We start from the raw sequence: 13,774 nt of genomic DNA, 5'->3' as shown, positions 1-13,774 counted from the left end.
TATATATCCATTTATCAAAAGTATTATCATAAACATATAAAGGTTCAAGAAATAAACTATGCTGAAGTTTAGGGGAAGAGTATATTTTATTTTATAGTATACTTTATATACTAAACATAGCATTTAGTATATACTTTACATAGTATATATATATATATATATATATATATAATATATTATAATATACTATATGTAATATAGTATATATACTATATTACTATATTATTATAATATATATACACATATATGTTATATGTAGTATACAAACACACTTGAAGAGACTGCAAAAGAATTAAGCAATGCTCAATGACCATAGCAACATTTTTATCTTAACTAGCTATCTAGTGATCTTATAAATTTTAGTTACTTGAGTCTTAGTGGATCTATAAAGACAGAATTTAGGCACACAGAATGATGCTTTTTATTGTATCAGTCATACTTAATATGAGATATATCCTCAGATCCTCAAGTGCACAGTGCATATTATATACATTATTGTACACAGATTTCAGAGGCTTTTCCTATAAAATGGAATCTTCATAACTATGGAACAAAAATCATACCCTATATCACGGACAAGTCACATCTATCATTCTGAAGAAGGTATGGAATATGTTCAGAATCCTGGTAAAATTAGACTCATACACCTTCAAATTCTATTGTTTGTCATAGCCTTTATTTTCTTGGCCCATCACATGAGTGAAAAAAAAACAGCCTCTCTCTCTCTCTCTCTCTCTCTCTCTCTCTCTCTCTCTCTCTCTCTCTCTCTTCCTTTTTATCTCTGTCTCTCTGTGTCTCTCTCTGCCTCTCTTTCTCCCTCTGTACTAAAGTTTTAAAACTTTGGTACTTTAAAGTGGGATGTTAGCAACTTAGTTATACTAAGTATAGGTTTATTCTTGATACAGTAATTTTAAAGACAGAATAAAGAGATTGAAGAAAATAATTTCCCTATAGTATTACCAATAAGAAACAATTATTTGTTGTGAATATTTTTGCACTTGAATATTTTGTGTGTGTATAATGTATGTGTGGTTGGGGCACACGATTGACACAGTTCATGTGTGGAGGTTAAAATACAGCCTTCAGGAGTCAATCCTTCATTTTTGGTTTCTGGAGATCAACTTGGGGTCATCAGGGTACTTGCTAGCACCTTTACCTATAGATCTATCTCATTAGCTCCAAAAAACAATTATTAACAAGATAGTTTTTCTTCAGATATTTCTCAAAGTTTCTGTATTTCAATAAGCATATAGTTCCCAGCGGCTCATTATGATAAATCCAACATGACCAGTTGGATAATCTCAGTGTAAGCACACCATAATTTAATGAATGAGAAATGCAAAGAAGCTTAGAGATAGGCTGGTTTTACTGAGATCTTAGATGAGTATTTCAAAGACGCTCAGCATAGTATCCGCACATCTTGAGAGTTTGAAACTGTAAGACGTGTGTGTGCACAAAAGTTGGCATTACTCTAAGATCCTCATTCATTCTTTCCACCTCAAATCACACAGCCTCTCATTTGATAGATTCTCATTTATTTATTTTTAAAGATATACATTTTATTTACTTACTTATTTTTATATGTGGTATTTTAATTTTTAATATTATATGGAATTATTAAATCAAATGTTTATATCAATAATGTTTCCTTCATCTAAAATATTTTATGCATATTTTATATATGAATATGTATCTATGCATATATTTTATAGAGATGTATTTTGTTAGCAATATTGAAATGTACAGATCTTAATATCCAGCTCTATTCAGGATTCTATGCAATTGATCTTAAAAGACAAGACTATTCCTACCGCCAACCTGAGAGTTTCCTTCCTTGTCCACCATCCTTCCTCCTTCCAGTGCACACTATGGCAACTGCCATCCCCTTCTCTGAGAAAAATGATTTTGTACTACACCCGAGAGATATCATTTGGTATCAGCTTCCTATGTAGGAATTATTTCATTTAACATAATGGACTCTGATTCTACTTGTGTTGTCACAAACTCCAGAATTTCTACCATTAGGCTGAATAATTCAATTTTCATCATTTTTTTTTAACATGCTCCCCTACTTGATATTTCTGCTATTCAATTAAGACTAGAAGTGAGTTTGAACTCATAGGGAAAAAAAACATTTTTTAACATTTTAACAATGAAATTCTAAATAACATAAAATATGTTTCTTCCATCAAAAATGTTTGATAATGTAAATATTGAAAATAACATGGAGGTTAGTTTTTTTTTTTTTTTCTGAAAATATCTTCTGCTGTTCCATACTAGTCTGGTTTTTTTCTAAATTTGCTCTTAGACCTTTTCTCAAAAGCTTTACAAACCTCTGTCTCCTATTATGGTAGCAAAAAGTATTGCTTGCTTTTTGCCAGAAGTAGCAGAACAACATTAAATTTGGAACAAAAAACCATATGCTGGAAGAATTAACCAATAAGACTGAACAAAGTGTGATAACTTACTGTCGTTATGAGCAGAACTTCACAGCTTGGAGTCTTAGCAACAGAAAGAGTTTCCCATTGAGAAACACAGTATTTTGGTAATTTTTTTTTACATGAGAGGAGGATGTATTTTCATGTGAGTGTGGGGTGGAAATCATGGAATACAGACTTAAAGAATTTATGGGAAATATTACCACCTCAAGAACTTAAAGATAATAGGTCCCCATTAGAGGCATGAGGGAGAATGACCAGTAGGGAAAGCTGAATTCCTATGGTGTTAAATCCCTAAAGTGTAACAAGGAGATTAATTCAGCGATGTGTTTTCTATTAATGTAACCTGACACCTTACATAAATAGAAATAACATTTTGCTTCAGGGAACTGAAATGATCCTACAGTAGGTAGGAACTTCTTAGTCATTCTTAAGCATAAAAATTTAAAGGGCTATAAAATATGTGATTAGAAAGCCTTTTAAAATAGTTTTCAAAAGAAAGCATTCATTCAAAAGCAAAGTTTCTAGTGTGACATGCATAAAGTGATCACTAAATACATGAATTCCATTCTCCTAAAAATTGTTTTCTAGTGAGGATAAGGGAACATACCATTAAAAGTAAAAGAAATAAAATACAAAAATGTCAAGATGTGTATAAATGCCTTAATGTAAAATTACCCAGTGAGACACAAAAATAGACACATAGACAAGAGCAATAGAAGAAAAATCCAAAACTAAACTCTACATAGCTACAGCCACTTGTGTCATGAATATATATTGGACAAAATACAGCCTCTTCAGTAAATGGGTCTGACCAAATTAAAGATCTACTTGTAGAGGAATTGCTCAGATCCAAAATGGATTAAAGACTTTGTTGAAAAACCTAAGTCTCTGAAATTTCTAGAAGAAACCAGACCCCCCCCCCAAAAAAAACCCAAACACTTTAAGGTATAAACATAGGCAAGAACTTTCTTCATAGTACTCCAGTTGCTCAGGAAATGAGGCCAACAATTAAAAACTAGGACCTATATTACACTGTAAGGACATAGGTAGAAATGGTTACTGGTGACAGTAGTTTTACAATTGTCAACTTATGGTTGAAACTAGTTTGTAACAGAAGAAGCAAGAGTCAAGAATTTAAAAATAATTAGTATCAAAAATGTTTTAGTACACTCAAGTAAAAATGAATGGTAATAATGCATTGGCTGCAGGACATAGCAAAAGAAAGCTGAAATGAACTAGAAGGTTCCTCCCCAAAGGTTGGTATTCACAATGTCAAAAGGTGTTACAAAGGCTGCTGAGGGAGAGTTGTCATCAACTATCTTGTTTAACTGTGCACTCTGAATGCTCTTTTACCAACCAGTCAAGCAGCAAGAACCCACCAGTGGAATAGTGGCATGGCTGTTTAGGGGCAAACCAACCATTTTCTGATTGACTTCAAGGCTGTCTCCACAGGAGCNAACTGATATTTGGTACTAAAGACTGGTCAAAAGCCTGTGACTGAAGAGGACATACCCTTGGTAGAAAAGCTACTGCCATTGTATTGCTCTGTTGACATGTTAGGGCTGTCAATTTGTCTTCTAAATATTTATGTTTATGCTCATGGATTAGTGCCTATGTATGCTCTGGCTAGAGAGGCTTCTTTATGAAGTGGACAGTGGTTACTAGGGAGGTTCATATCTAGATAAGGTGCTAAGAATAAATGACTATTGAGTGTTCAGCCAAGAACTTGGTATCTATGTCATTTCATGCAAGATTTAAACATCTCAGAAGAGGGGCCCAAAACAAGTTAACAGATGGAGAAAGGGTGAAATCTTGTAGAATGTTGCCTTCTGTTCAGGACATGCCCTTGTACCTGGAGCTCCAATGATAAACTACACAAGATTGGGTCTGTCAACCTTCCATCATAGAGTGAAGAAAAGCTCAAGGGGCCCCACTCTTCCTTGAGTGTATGGATGGGTGCTTTGTCCAGCTGTCATCAGAGAGGCTTCCTCAGCAACAAATAGGAGCAGGTGCAGAGACTCACAGTCAGACATTGGAGAGAGAGAGAGAGAAAGAGAGAGAGAGAGAGAGAGAGAGAGAGAGAGAGAGAGAGAGAGAGAGAGAGAGAGAGAGAGAATACATTGGAGGTCTCCCTCAGATCTTCCCTTTGGAGATCAGAGAACCCCTGGGAGAAAGGGAAGGAAAGATTTGTAGGGGTCAGAGGAAATGTAGGATACCAGGAGAATATGGCCCACCAAATCAACAAAGCAGGGTTCACATAGGCTCACAGACTGAAGTGGCAAGCATGGGTCCTCCATGGGTCTGCACCAGGCCTTTGCATATATGTTCTGGCTTTTGGCTTGGTTTTTTGTGGGACTATCAGCTTGGTGCTTTTGTGGAACTCCTAGCAGTGGGAATGGATGTATCACTCCTTTGCCGGCTCTTGAGACTTTTTCTCTCCTATTAGATTGCCTTGTTCAGCTTTGACTTGGGGAGCTTTTGCCCTGTCATACTTTATCTTGTTTTGTCCTGTTTGACTGTTGTCTCCTGGAGACCTGTTTTGTTCGGCTATTTCTTTTACTCTTGTTTTGAATAATAATTGGATTTTAATTTATTTATTAATTTACATTACATCTTTATTGCAGCTTTCCTTCCCTTCTCTTCTCCCAGACCCTCCCTCTCAGCACCCCTTTCTCCATCTTCCATCCTACCTCCTCAGAAAAGGGGAGGTGGAGGGGGTCTGTTCTTTTCTAGAGAGGAAACGGAGAGGGGTGGAACGAGGGTAGCTATGAGGAATGGAGGGAAAGGAAACTGCAATTGGAATTATGAGAGAAGAGTCTATGTTCAATTTTTAAAAGACTGGTTATAAGCAAAGACTATAACTCAGTGGCAAAATGCTTGCTTGGTTACGGAAAGGTTTAATACTAAGCTTGATCTCTATTGAGGGGGGGGAGACTAAAGCAAAGGGAAATTGGAGGAATGAGTTATAAAGAAAAAGTACCAAGGAATAGCAGTAGATGACAGGATGTGCTTCCACCAGTGCATTCTAGGCCTTCTTGAAATAAAAGGACATAAGAAGAAATGAATACAGCAAAAAGAGAAGTAGTAAAGGCTATAGATGTCAAGAGTTTGTATAAAAAATTGGAACTTTTTATTGTTTATTTTATTTATTTACATTTCAAATGTCCCCCTTCACAAACTCCACTCCACAAAACCCCCATCCCATCCCTCCCCTTTGCCTATGAGAGAGTGCTCCCCCACCCACCTTCTCCTGCCTTATTCCTCTAGCATCTCCCTACACTGGAGCATCAAGCCTCCACAGGACCAAAGGCCTGCCCTCCTACTGATGCAAATAAGGCAATCCTCTGCTACATATATAGCTAGAGTTTTGGAATCATTTTTGTTGGAGACCAGGTTGAGAAAACCCAGGCATCTTACATCCCAGGCATCTCACAGCCCAGGCATTTTACAGCATGCAGCTAAAAGCCATATAGTTCTTTGTTTGGNGCCAGTTGCCTCCTCTCTCTGCAAGGCCATTTGGTTGGAACCAGCAGGATTCCAGCCCTAAGCAAACATCAAGGACTGAGGGAGTCTTCTCACATTCCGGAGCTGCCTGGAGCTGTCACCTTGGGCTGTTAGAAGAAACCAGACTTTGAAACTAGCTGATGTTCCGGAGCAGTGACACCAAGGAACTGAGATAAATCACAAAAGTTTCACACTCCCAATTACCCCCCCCCACTAAGCTTCCTTGCTGTATCGTATATAACCTGAGCATTTCCCCTTAGTAAATGAGACTATGACAAGCATGCATGGTCTCTGTCTCTTTCTTTATTCCTATTTGTCTCTAGGTTTGTGATCCCCCTCAAGGACCATGGAATAAAGTGTCCTGCAGGCCGGGACACATTTTATTTAACTCTTGGGACAGAAATTAGTATGGACCTTAAGAGTGGAGAAGGGTATGTAGAAGGTAGCTGAGTATGATTTAAAAAGCATCATTATAAAACATACCAGTAGTAAAACCACAAACACAGAGTGCTGAGAAACCTGTTATAATGAGAAGTCATGAGCAAGTGGGACTGCTGATCTGTGCACTTTCAGGAGTTAAGTGTTGCAAGGCCCTAGGTCCAGAACCTGAGACACAGAGCACAGGGTAGCCTCAGGGTTGGAGAAGTTGGGTTGGGGACTTAAGGGCAAGAAAACTGCCAATTTGGAGAATGAAAAGCTTACTCAGTTGAAGAAGTAGCATATTTTGAATTGTATATTTGTAGAGATTGAGACAGGGTATTGCTATATAGCACAAGCTGGTCTTGAACTTGTGATTTTACTGCCTCCATTTCTCAAGTGCTGGGATTAGATTCCTATACCACTATACCAAGCTGGAACAGGATCCAATTCCTAAAAAAATATGTTAAGGTTATCTCAGTTCCAGGACTAAATGGAAAACGGAAATCCCTGGCAGTCCATGTATTGTCTGGCCTTACCATTGACTAGTATAATGTTTCTCTTTCCCTAAAGTGGCTATTAAATTAAAATATGTGCAGACCATTTTATCTGCTGGCCTGGAGAACCAAAATAGCAATATTTATTTTCTCGAACATACGATATTTCAATAAATAGGTCTTTTTTTTCTATCTCTCATAACTGATGATTTCTGAGGACATGGGAATCTATAAATGTCAAGGAGTCTTATGTGCCATCTACATAGGACAACAGGATGACAAGCAAAAAATGTCTCCCATCAAATGACTCAGTTTAAAGGTTATTATTCTTAGTGGCATGTAACCCACCAACCATTTGAAGTTACTGTTCTTGGAGACCCACCAAGTCTTTGTGTATCTAGTGACCAGTTTCCAATCCTAGTTTCACTGATGCGGTTAAGAACCTTTTACCAGGGGCTGGCGAGGTGGCTTGGCGCTTAAGAGCTTTATGGTCTTGCACAGAACCTGGGCTCAGTCCCTAACATATATAGTGTGCTTATAACCATCTCTAACTCCAGTCGCAGGGAATCTGATGCCCAATTCTAGCATCCACAAACAATGCACATAGGGGATGCATGGAAATAAATGCAGATTCATCTCCCACACATAAAAATATCACAAAAGAAATTTTTATAAAGAACCTCTTACTACATACAGTTAGCTAAGATTGAACTTGTCTATTTTTCCTTATAAAAGAGAAACTGGTTAATAAATATTGGGTGAAAAAAATAGCAAACTGGTTTGTTTGGGTATGTGGCTATTTTTTTTCCAAGTTCAGAAGATAAAGTCAATCACTTTGCAAAGTTACTCCTAGTGATAATATATAAGTAATCTGAAATATAAGTACATATTATCATGAGTAATATCTAAGAGCATTTAATTATATAGTGGTTCCCTGTGTGAGATAGATAACGATGTTAGAAATGAAGGTCCATCCTGACCTCTCCAGTACTCTCATCCATTCAGGTTTTAAAGGTTTTATGTTAAAGTATTCTCAGTTCGAGTTCTGTACAGCTGCTCACTCATTGTATTTATTGGCAAGTCACATCTCCCTTCCAGGCTTGAGTTACTGTTAATGACAGGATTTGTGAAAAAAAAAAAAAAAAAAAAACCGTAAGAATTTCCTTGCTGTTCTTTAGCTGTGACTCAGTTGTCCTATCTTCTGATCCTTCCAAATGTTGTGAATTTGGAATTCATTCTTGGGAAGCCAGGAGAAGTCCAGAAAGTGTGGGGACCACATGGCTATGCAGAGGTCTTCTGGACTGAGTAGGCCTTTTCAGCACAGAGAAAGTTTTTCCTGTGTTTAGTTGCTATCCAGATGGAAGAGTATTACAGTTGCACTTCTCCAGATCAAAGAGAAGCATGAAAAACATTCCCCTCTTCCATGATTTATGGTTATTATAAATGAACAGAAGTTTTTCAGAGGATCTTATCCTAGCATTAAAATATTTTTCCAGTTTCAAATACTGAGAGTTTCTTAATCTTGAAAAACTGTGTGTGTGTGTGTGTGTGTGTGTGTGTGTGTGTGTAATTTTTTGCACTCTATACTATATTCCATAATTACTTAGATATCTTGAGCCTAGTTCCCTCTCCCCACTGAAATACCTTGGCGACCCTTTCACGAATCTCCCTGGTCTTTACTCCATATACCACAGGGTTAAGAGCCGGTGGGAAAAGCAGGTAGACATTAGCCAAAAGAATATGAATGTGGAGTGGGACATGGTGGCCAAAGCGGTGTGTGAAAAAGGAGAAGAGGGCTGGTGTGTAAGAGATAAGGATGACACAGACATGGGAGCCACAGGTACCTAAGGCTTTGGACCGGGCTTCCTGGGATGAGAGCCGAAAAACAGCTTGTGCAATGAGGGCATAGGAAAGACCAATGCAGAATAAATCAACTCCAATGACCAACAGTGCGGCTGTCAGCCCATACACACGATTAGGTCTGGTGTCTCCACAGGCCAGCTTCACCACAGCCATATGCTCACAGTATGTGTGTGGGATCACGTGGCTTCGGCAGAAGCTCAGACGACCAATGAGGAAGGGGCATGGAAGCATGAGTAGAGAGCCTCTCATCATAGCTACTACCCCAATGCGAGCAATGATGGTGTCAGTGAGGATGGTAGAGTAGCGGAGTGGGTGGCAGATGGCCACATAGCGATCAAAGGCCATGGCCAACAGCACTGTGGACTCCATCATGCAAAAGGCATGAATGAAAAACATCTGTGCCAGGCAGGCGGAGGTAGAGATATGTCCAGCTCCACACCAGAGAATAGCCAGTAACTTCGGTACTGTGGAGAAGGAAGCAGCCAAATCAATGGTTGAGAGCATGCACAGGAAGAGGTAGACAGGTTTGTGCAAGGCTGGCTCTGTGGCAACAACGACCAGGATGGTTATATTGCCCACAATTGTGGCAGTGCCCAGACAGCACACTGGAAGTGAGAGCCACATATGGAATTGCTCTAGACCTGGGATGCCCAAGAGAAAGAAGCTAGAAGAGTCCAAGTCCGTGTGGTTAGGAGACTCCATGATCTGGCCTACCGTGCTGGACATCGTCTCTGGTCAGAAAATCCCACACCATGTCATATTACCTGGAAAGACTGCATAGGATAGATAAATAAATGAGATCACAATAACTTTCACTAGCTACAGAACGTTTGGAAAACGATTATTCTTAAAATAACAGTCATATTAATCATAATTATAATATTTATTTCCTAGAATCAGGGAATTACATGTGAAAATATGTGCATAATGCATAATATATTACTCTGTAACAGAATAAGCAACTACAATAAAGTTTGAGTAAGTATTTAAGTGACCTACAATTTCAGCCTAGCTTATGGTTCTTGTTTTCAAGGAAAGAAGTACACACCTTACTCTAGGAGCTGAGTACTCACGCAGTATACGAAAACGTTAATTTGGAGCCATCAGTCCTAAAAACAGAGCTCAATGGTCAAGATGGACACCATTTTTCATATATAAGTTAAAAACAGTTCCTAATTTGGGATCTGATTTTTGTTAGTTTTCAAGTTTCATCAGTGGTTGGCACTCTCTTCATTAATCCATGAACATTTGTGTTTGTAAATGCATATATGTTTTTGCTTGAACACATATTAACACAGATAGATAGATGATAGATAGATAGATAGATAGATAGATAGATTTTTATATAGTCACATTTACATTGCCCATTTAGTTTTTATAATTTCCAATGAAATATAAAAATGATCAGAAAAATAAGGCAAAAGGTTATGTAATTGTCTCTATGTTAGCTTATGCTAAATATTCAAAGATTCAGTATATTTTAACTGATTCTCTTGTTTATTTGTAACTCGACATTACAGTAAATGTTCACAGAAATTTAAACTCTTAACTGCTCTACTCTCATCAGGAGGTGCTTCTCTTTCTCCTGTATATAGTGAAGCTCTTTTAAACTCCATTGTATTTCTGAAAGGAAAATTTCACCTCTATCCTTCCTCCATCAAATCTCTACTGTTACTCTAGCTACAGTACATGATCACTTGAAAGAAAAATGTCATCAAATCCTACCATTTTCATTATTCCATAATGGTGAGAAGTGATTTTCTAAAATTAACTTAATCTGTACCTGGACAACAATGGCCCATCTTTGTGAAAATCATTTTGCCTGACAGTTTTCACAAAAGAACAAGAAGCTCTCTGCCTAGAAGTCTAAGTGTTCTTATTCAATCGCAATTTGCAATACTGTATTTAACTGTCCCTATTCTAGACACTGGAGATGACACAGAAATCATTTCAAAAGGACCAGGATATGTGGGTAGCTAAAGACAACTCATCAGGAGGGAATCACTTCTCTGCTACAATGCTAACTCAAGTTGATGTTAAAAGGTGTACATAAACTCTCCTGATCTTTAATGGACTGGCTACTTGGTTATAGTCATTGGAAAAGCAAGTTATCAGAAGAGATTTCCCTAATACACAGCTGTTCCTTTGCTACAATAAAAAGAGCTATAAGAAAAACTAAAGTAGGTCAAGAAGCTCAATCATGTGGGTAAACAAGATCAGGTATTGATATATTTTAATTGTTCTCAAAAACAGAGATTTCCAAAAGAAATAGAGCTTGATGATAAGGCTATTCAAATTAATGATCGTTGTCAACAAAGCACATGACTCAGAGGAGAGAGAGCTAATGTTGGCTTCTAGCAGTTTGTAAAGGGCTGTAAGCACACTGGTGTATGAGGTTGTGCCTTGCAGGCAAGGTGAGCAAAGATCTATGTGCCCAATCCCTTTGACCCAGGTACTTGTTTTCTCTAAAGAGATGCACATCAAAGATGTTTTGGAAATTGATCAAATAGACATCCCTTATTGATGCACTTTCTAGACATTGCTTGGTTATATTCCAACAAAAGTATGTATCACATCTCATGCAGTGCTATGTATTAAAATTCACTGGGGATAAATCTTTGTATTTATCTCTCATTAGTAGCATCAATGTTTTTCTTTGGAACTTTATAACTTCCTCATCCATAACATAGAAATAATCATAAGCTGCAAGATTATAAGAATTTAAATAAAAGTACTTACTGAACTCTATGGCCCATATAAGTTGTTTAATAAATGCTATTTACTATAATCAATGTAATTTGTCCTATTGTCAGGGAAACATTTGTGAAAAAAAATACCTTTTTCAGATTTTCCTGTATGTCTTTTAGCATCTGATTGGGATATTGGAAAACAACTTCCCCAAGTGCACTTGAACAAACTGAATATATTCAGCTATAGTGTATGTGGCCTATAATTGCCTCCTGAGCTAATGTGGTTCTCTGCTCAGTAGAGATCACAGACTTAGAATCAGACCGCGGAAGCCCAGCAGTCCTGTGCAATACTAAGTCTCTACTACATACATGCTTGACTTTCAGTCTTTTCTCAAAGGCACTCACCCACATTCAGTATGAAATTCCTAGCACTTCCTCCTTCCCAGTAGCTCTCTGACTCTATGCTTTATTACTTGATTTCCTGTAGAAGCTGGAGAAATTCAGGTTACCATGTATCATTGAACTAGAGGTCCTAACTTAACATAACTTAGGAGTTCTTATGGGCCTTGTAGCTCTTTCTTTCTAGGAAACCCCAAACTAGCCTTTCACAGGGCCAGGCACTCTCTTCTGCTCGGTCCCAAGATCATCACTCTGCCTATCTGTCAAATTTACTGTTTCCCACATCCCCTGCACAAACACTTTGTGAAACTGCTAACCTTTGTGATCATTCTTAGTTTCCCAGTTTAAAGAAACTGTCCCTTTGACCCAATTACTATTCCAAGTCTTACTATGTCATTATAGTCAATGCCTCCAGAGCTATCAAGGTTTTAATAACTTAACTAGGGGCTTGAAGCCTCAAAACTGTGTCATACACTGAACACTGTCAGTGTGTCTGCACAAGAACACAACCTAACTTGAGCTCCCTCTGTCAATTATAAGAATCAAAGTGTTTGTGTGTGTGTGTGTGTGTGTGTGTGTGTGTGTGTGTGTCTGTCTGTCTGTCTGTCTGTCTGTCTGTCTGTACCTGTGTGTGGTCTATGTATGTATGTGCATGTTTCTCTCTCTGTGTGTGTGTGTGTGTGTGTGTGTGCCTGTCTGTCTGTCTGTATGTATGTGCCTTGTGTGGTCTGTGTGTATGTTGGGGTGGGGTGTTTCTGTCTGTCTGTCTGTCTGTCTGTCTGTCTGTCTGTCTGTGATGTGTGTGTGTGNTGTGTGTGTGTGTGTGTGTGTGTGTGTGTGTGTGTGTGTGTAGGAAGAATCAAGTTCATTAATCACCAGAGCCTGGCTGACTCCCTCTTGTCAAATTCCTTGCTGTTGATCTTTGCAATGTCTGCCTCACACAGATTTCTTTAAGAGTTAATGCGGGTTTTTTTTTTTTTTCTGTTTAGTAATACCCAAAATGTTACGATGAATAAATTCCTTAATCTGTCTTCACAGTCCCTCTTATTATTGATCTGGCTAGCATGTAACTTCCTTCTTTCTTTATTTTTCTGAGGCCCTATTGTGTTGTTTCCAAGGACTCAAACTAATGGCAACTAGAACTCTGAAAGGAAGTTGCAGATTAAAATCCAAATGAGACAACACAAGATGACTTTCAAGAGATTCCTCATTCCCTCTCCTTTGAAGCAAATTTTCCATGACCAGCTAAGTGTAGAGACTTCTTTCAAAGGTTAGATAATCCCTTTTTCTAGAGTTTCTTCCCACCAGAACTCACAGAACTCTGGGAGAGCATCAGTGAGAAGATTCTGCATCCTGGAAGAGCCTCAGAGAAATCAAAGAGTCTGTCTTCTTTCTACACTTCCTCGATGATTCATCTGAACGAAGGGCTCAGAGGCTGTTATACTCAAGAATGGACTTCGTGGGCCCAGGGGAGTTTGGTGGTTGCACAAAGTTTAAAGCCATCCAGGGAGCCTCTGTTTCCTTGGAAATTAAGCTCCATGTTTTCAGTCCTGGTTGACCGGGTCAAAATGTGTAGATGGATCTTAAGGCAAGGAAGACAAAATTACAGTCTATTCCCTAGGCAATTTTGCATCTCTTTGATTTGTTTTGCTTTTTAATTTCCCAGATCTCAGTGCCTATTTACCAGAGAGCATCTGACATTTTAGCGTCACAGAGGCTACCAGTGCAGTGTCCATGTGACCCTAATCTCTTTCCATTTCTGATGCAGCTCCATTCTCTTGTGGTTATCCCTGTCTCGTTCTGCTATGGATTCTGTTTACTGTTTATTGTGTCCCCAGATTGGCCTTTATTGCTCAGTGTTTCTTGCCTTGTGAAATGTCTCTCCATTTGTTTCCCTCTTTATATCACCTGTGGAAGAGTATAGCAAGATGGTGGTTCATTTGTAAAACAGGGGATGTGACTT

The 13,774-nt window shown here is 38.3% G+C and overlaps 1 protein-coding gene across 1 annotated transcript; it reads right to left on the bottom strand.

Moving 5' to 3' along the window:
• Positions 1-8,457: 8,457 nt before the first annotated feature.
• On the bottom strand, positions 8,458-9,448 carry LOC110337181 (putative olfactory receptor 52P1). Its single transcript, XM_021219941.1, has one exon. The coding sequence runs from the start codon at positions 9,446-9,448 to the stop codon at positions 8,459-8,461; it is 990 nt and encodes a 329-aa protein (XP_021075600.1). The 3' UTR covers position 8,458.
• Positions 9,449-13,774: the final 4,326 nt, after the last annotated feature.

This window comes from Mus pahari, chromosome 1 (genome assembly GCF_900095145.1).
Source record: "Mus pahari chromosome 1, PAHARI_EIJ_v1.1, whole genome shotgun sequence".
NCBI classification, from domain to species: Eukaryota; Metazoa; Chordata; class Mammalia; order Rodentia; family Muridae; genus Mus; species Mus pahari.
This window is presented reverse-complemented; position numbering and strand designations above follow the sequence as displayed.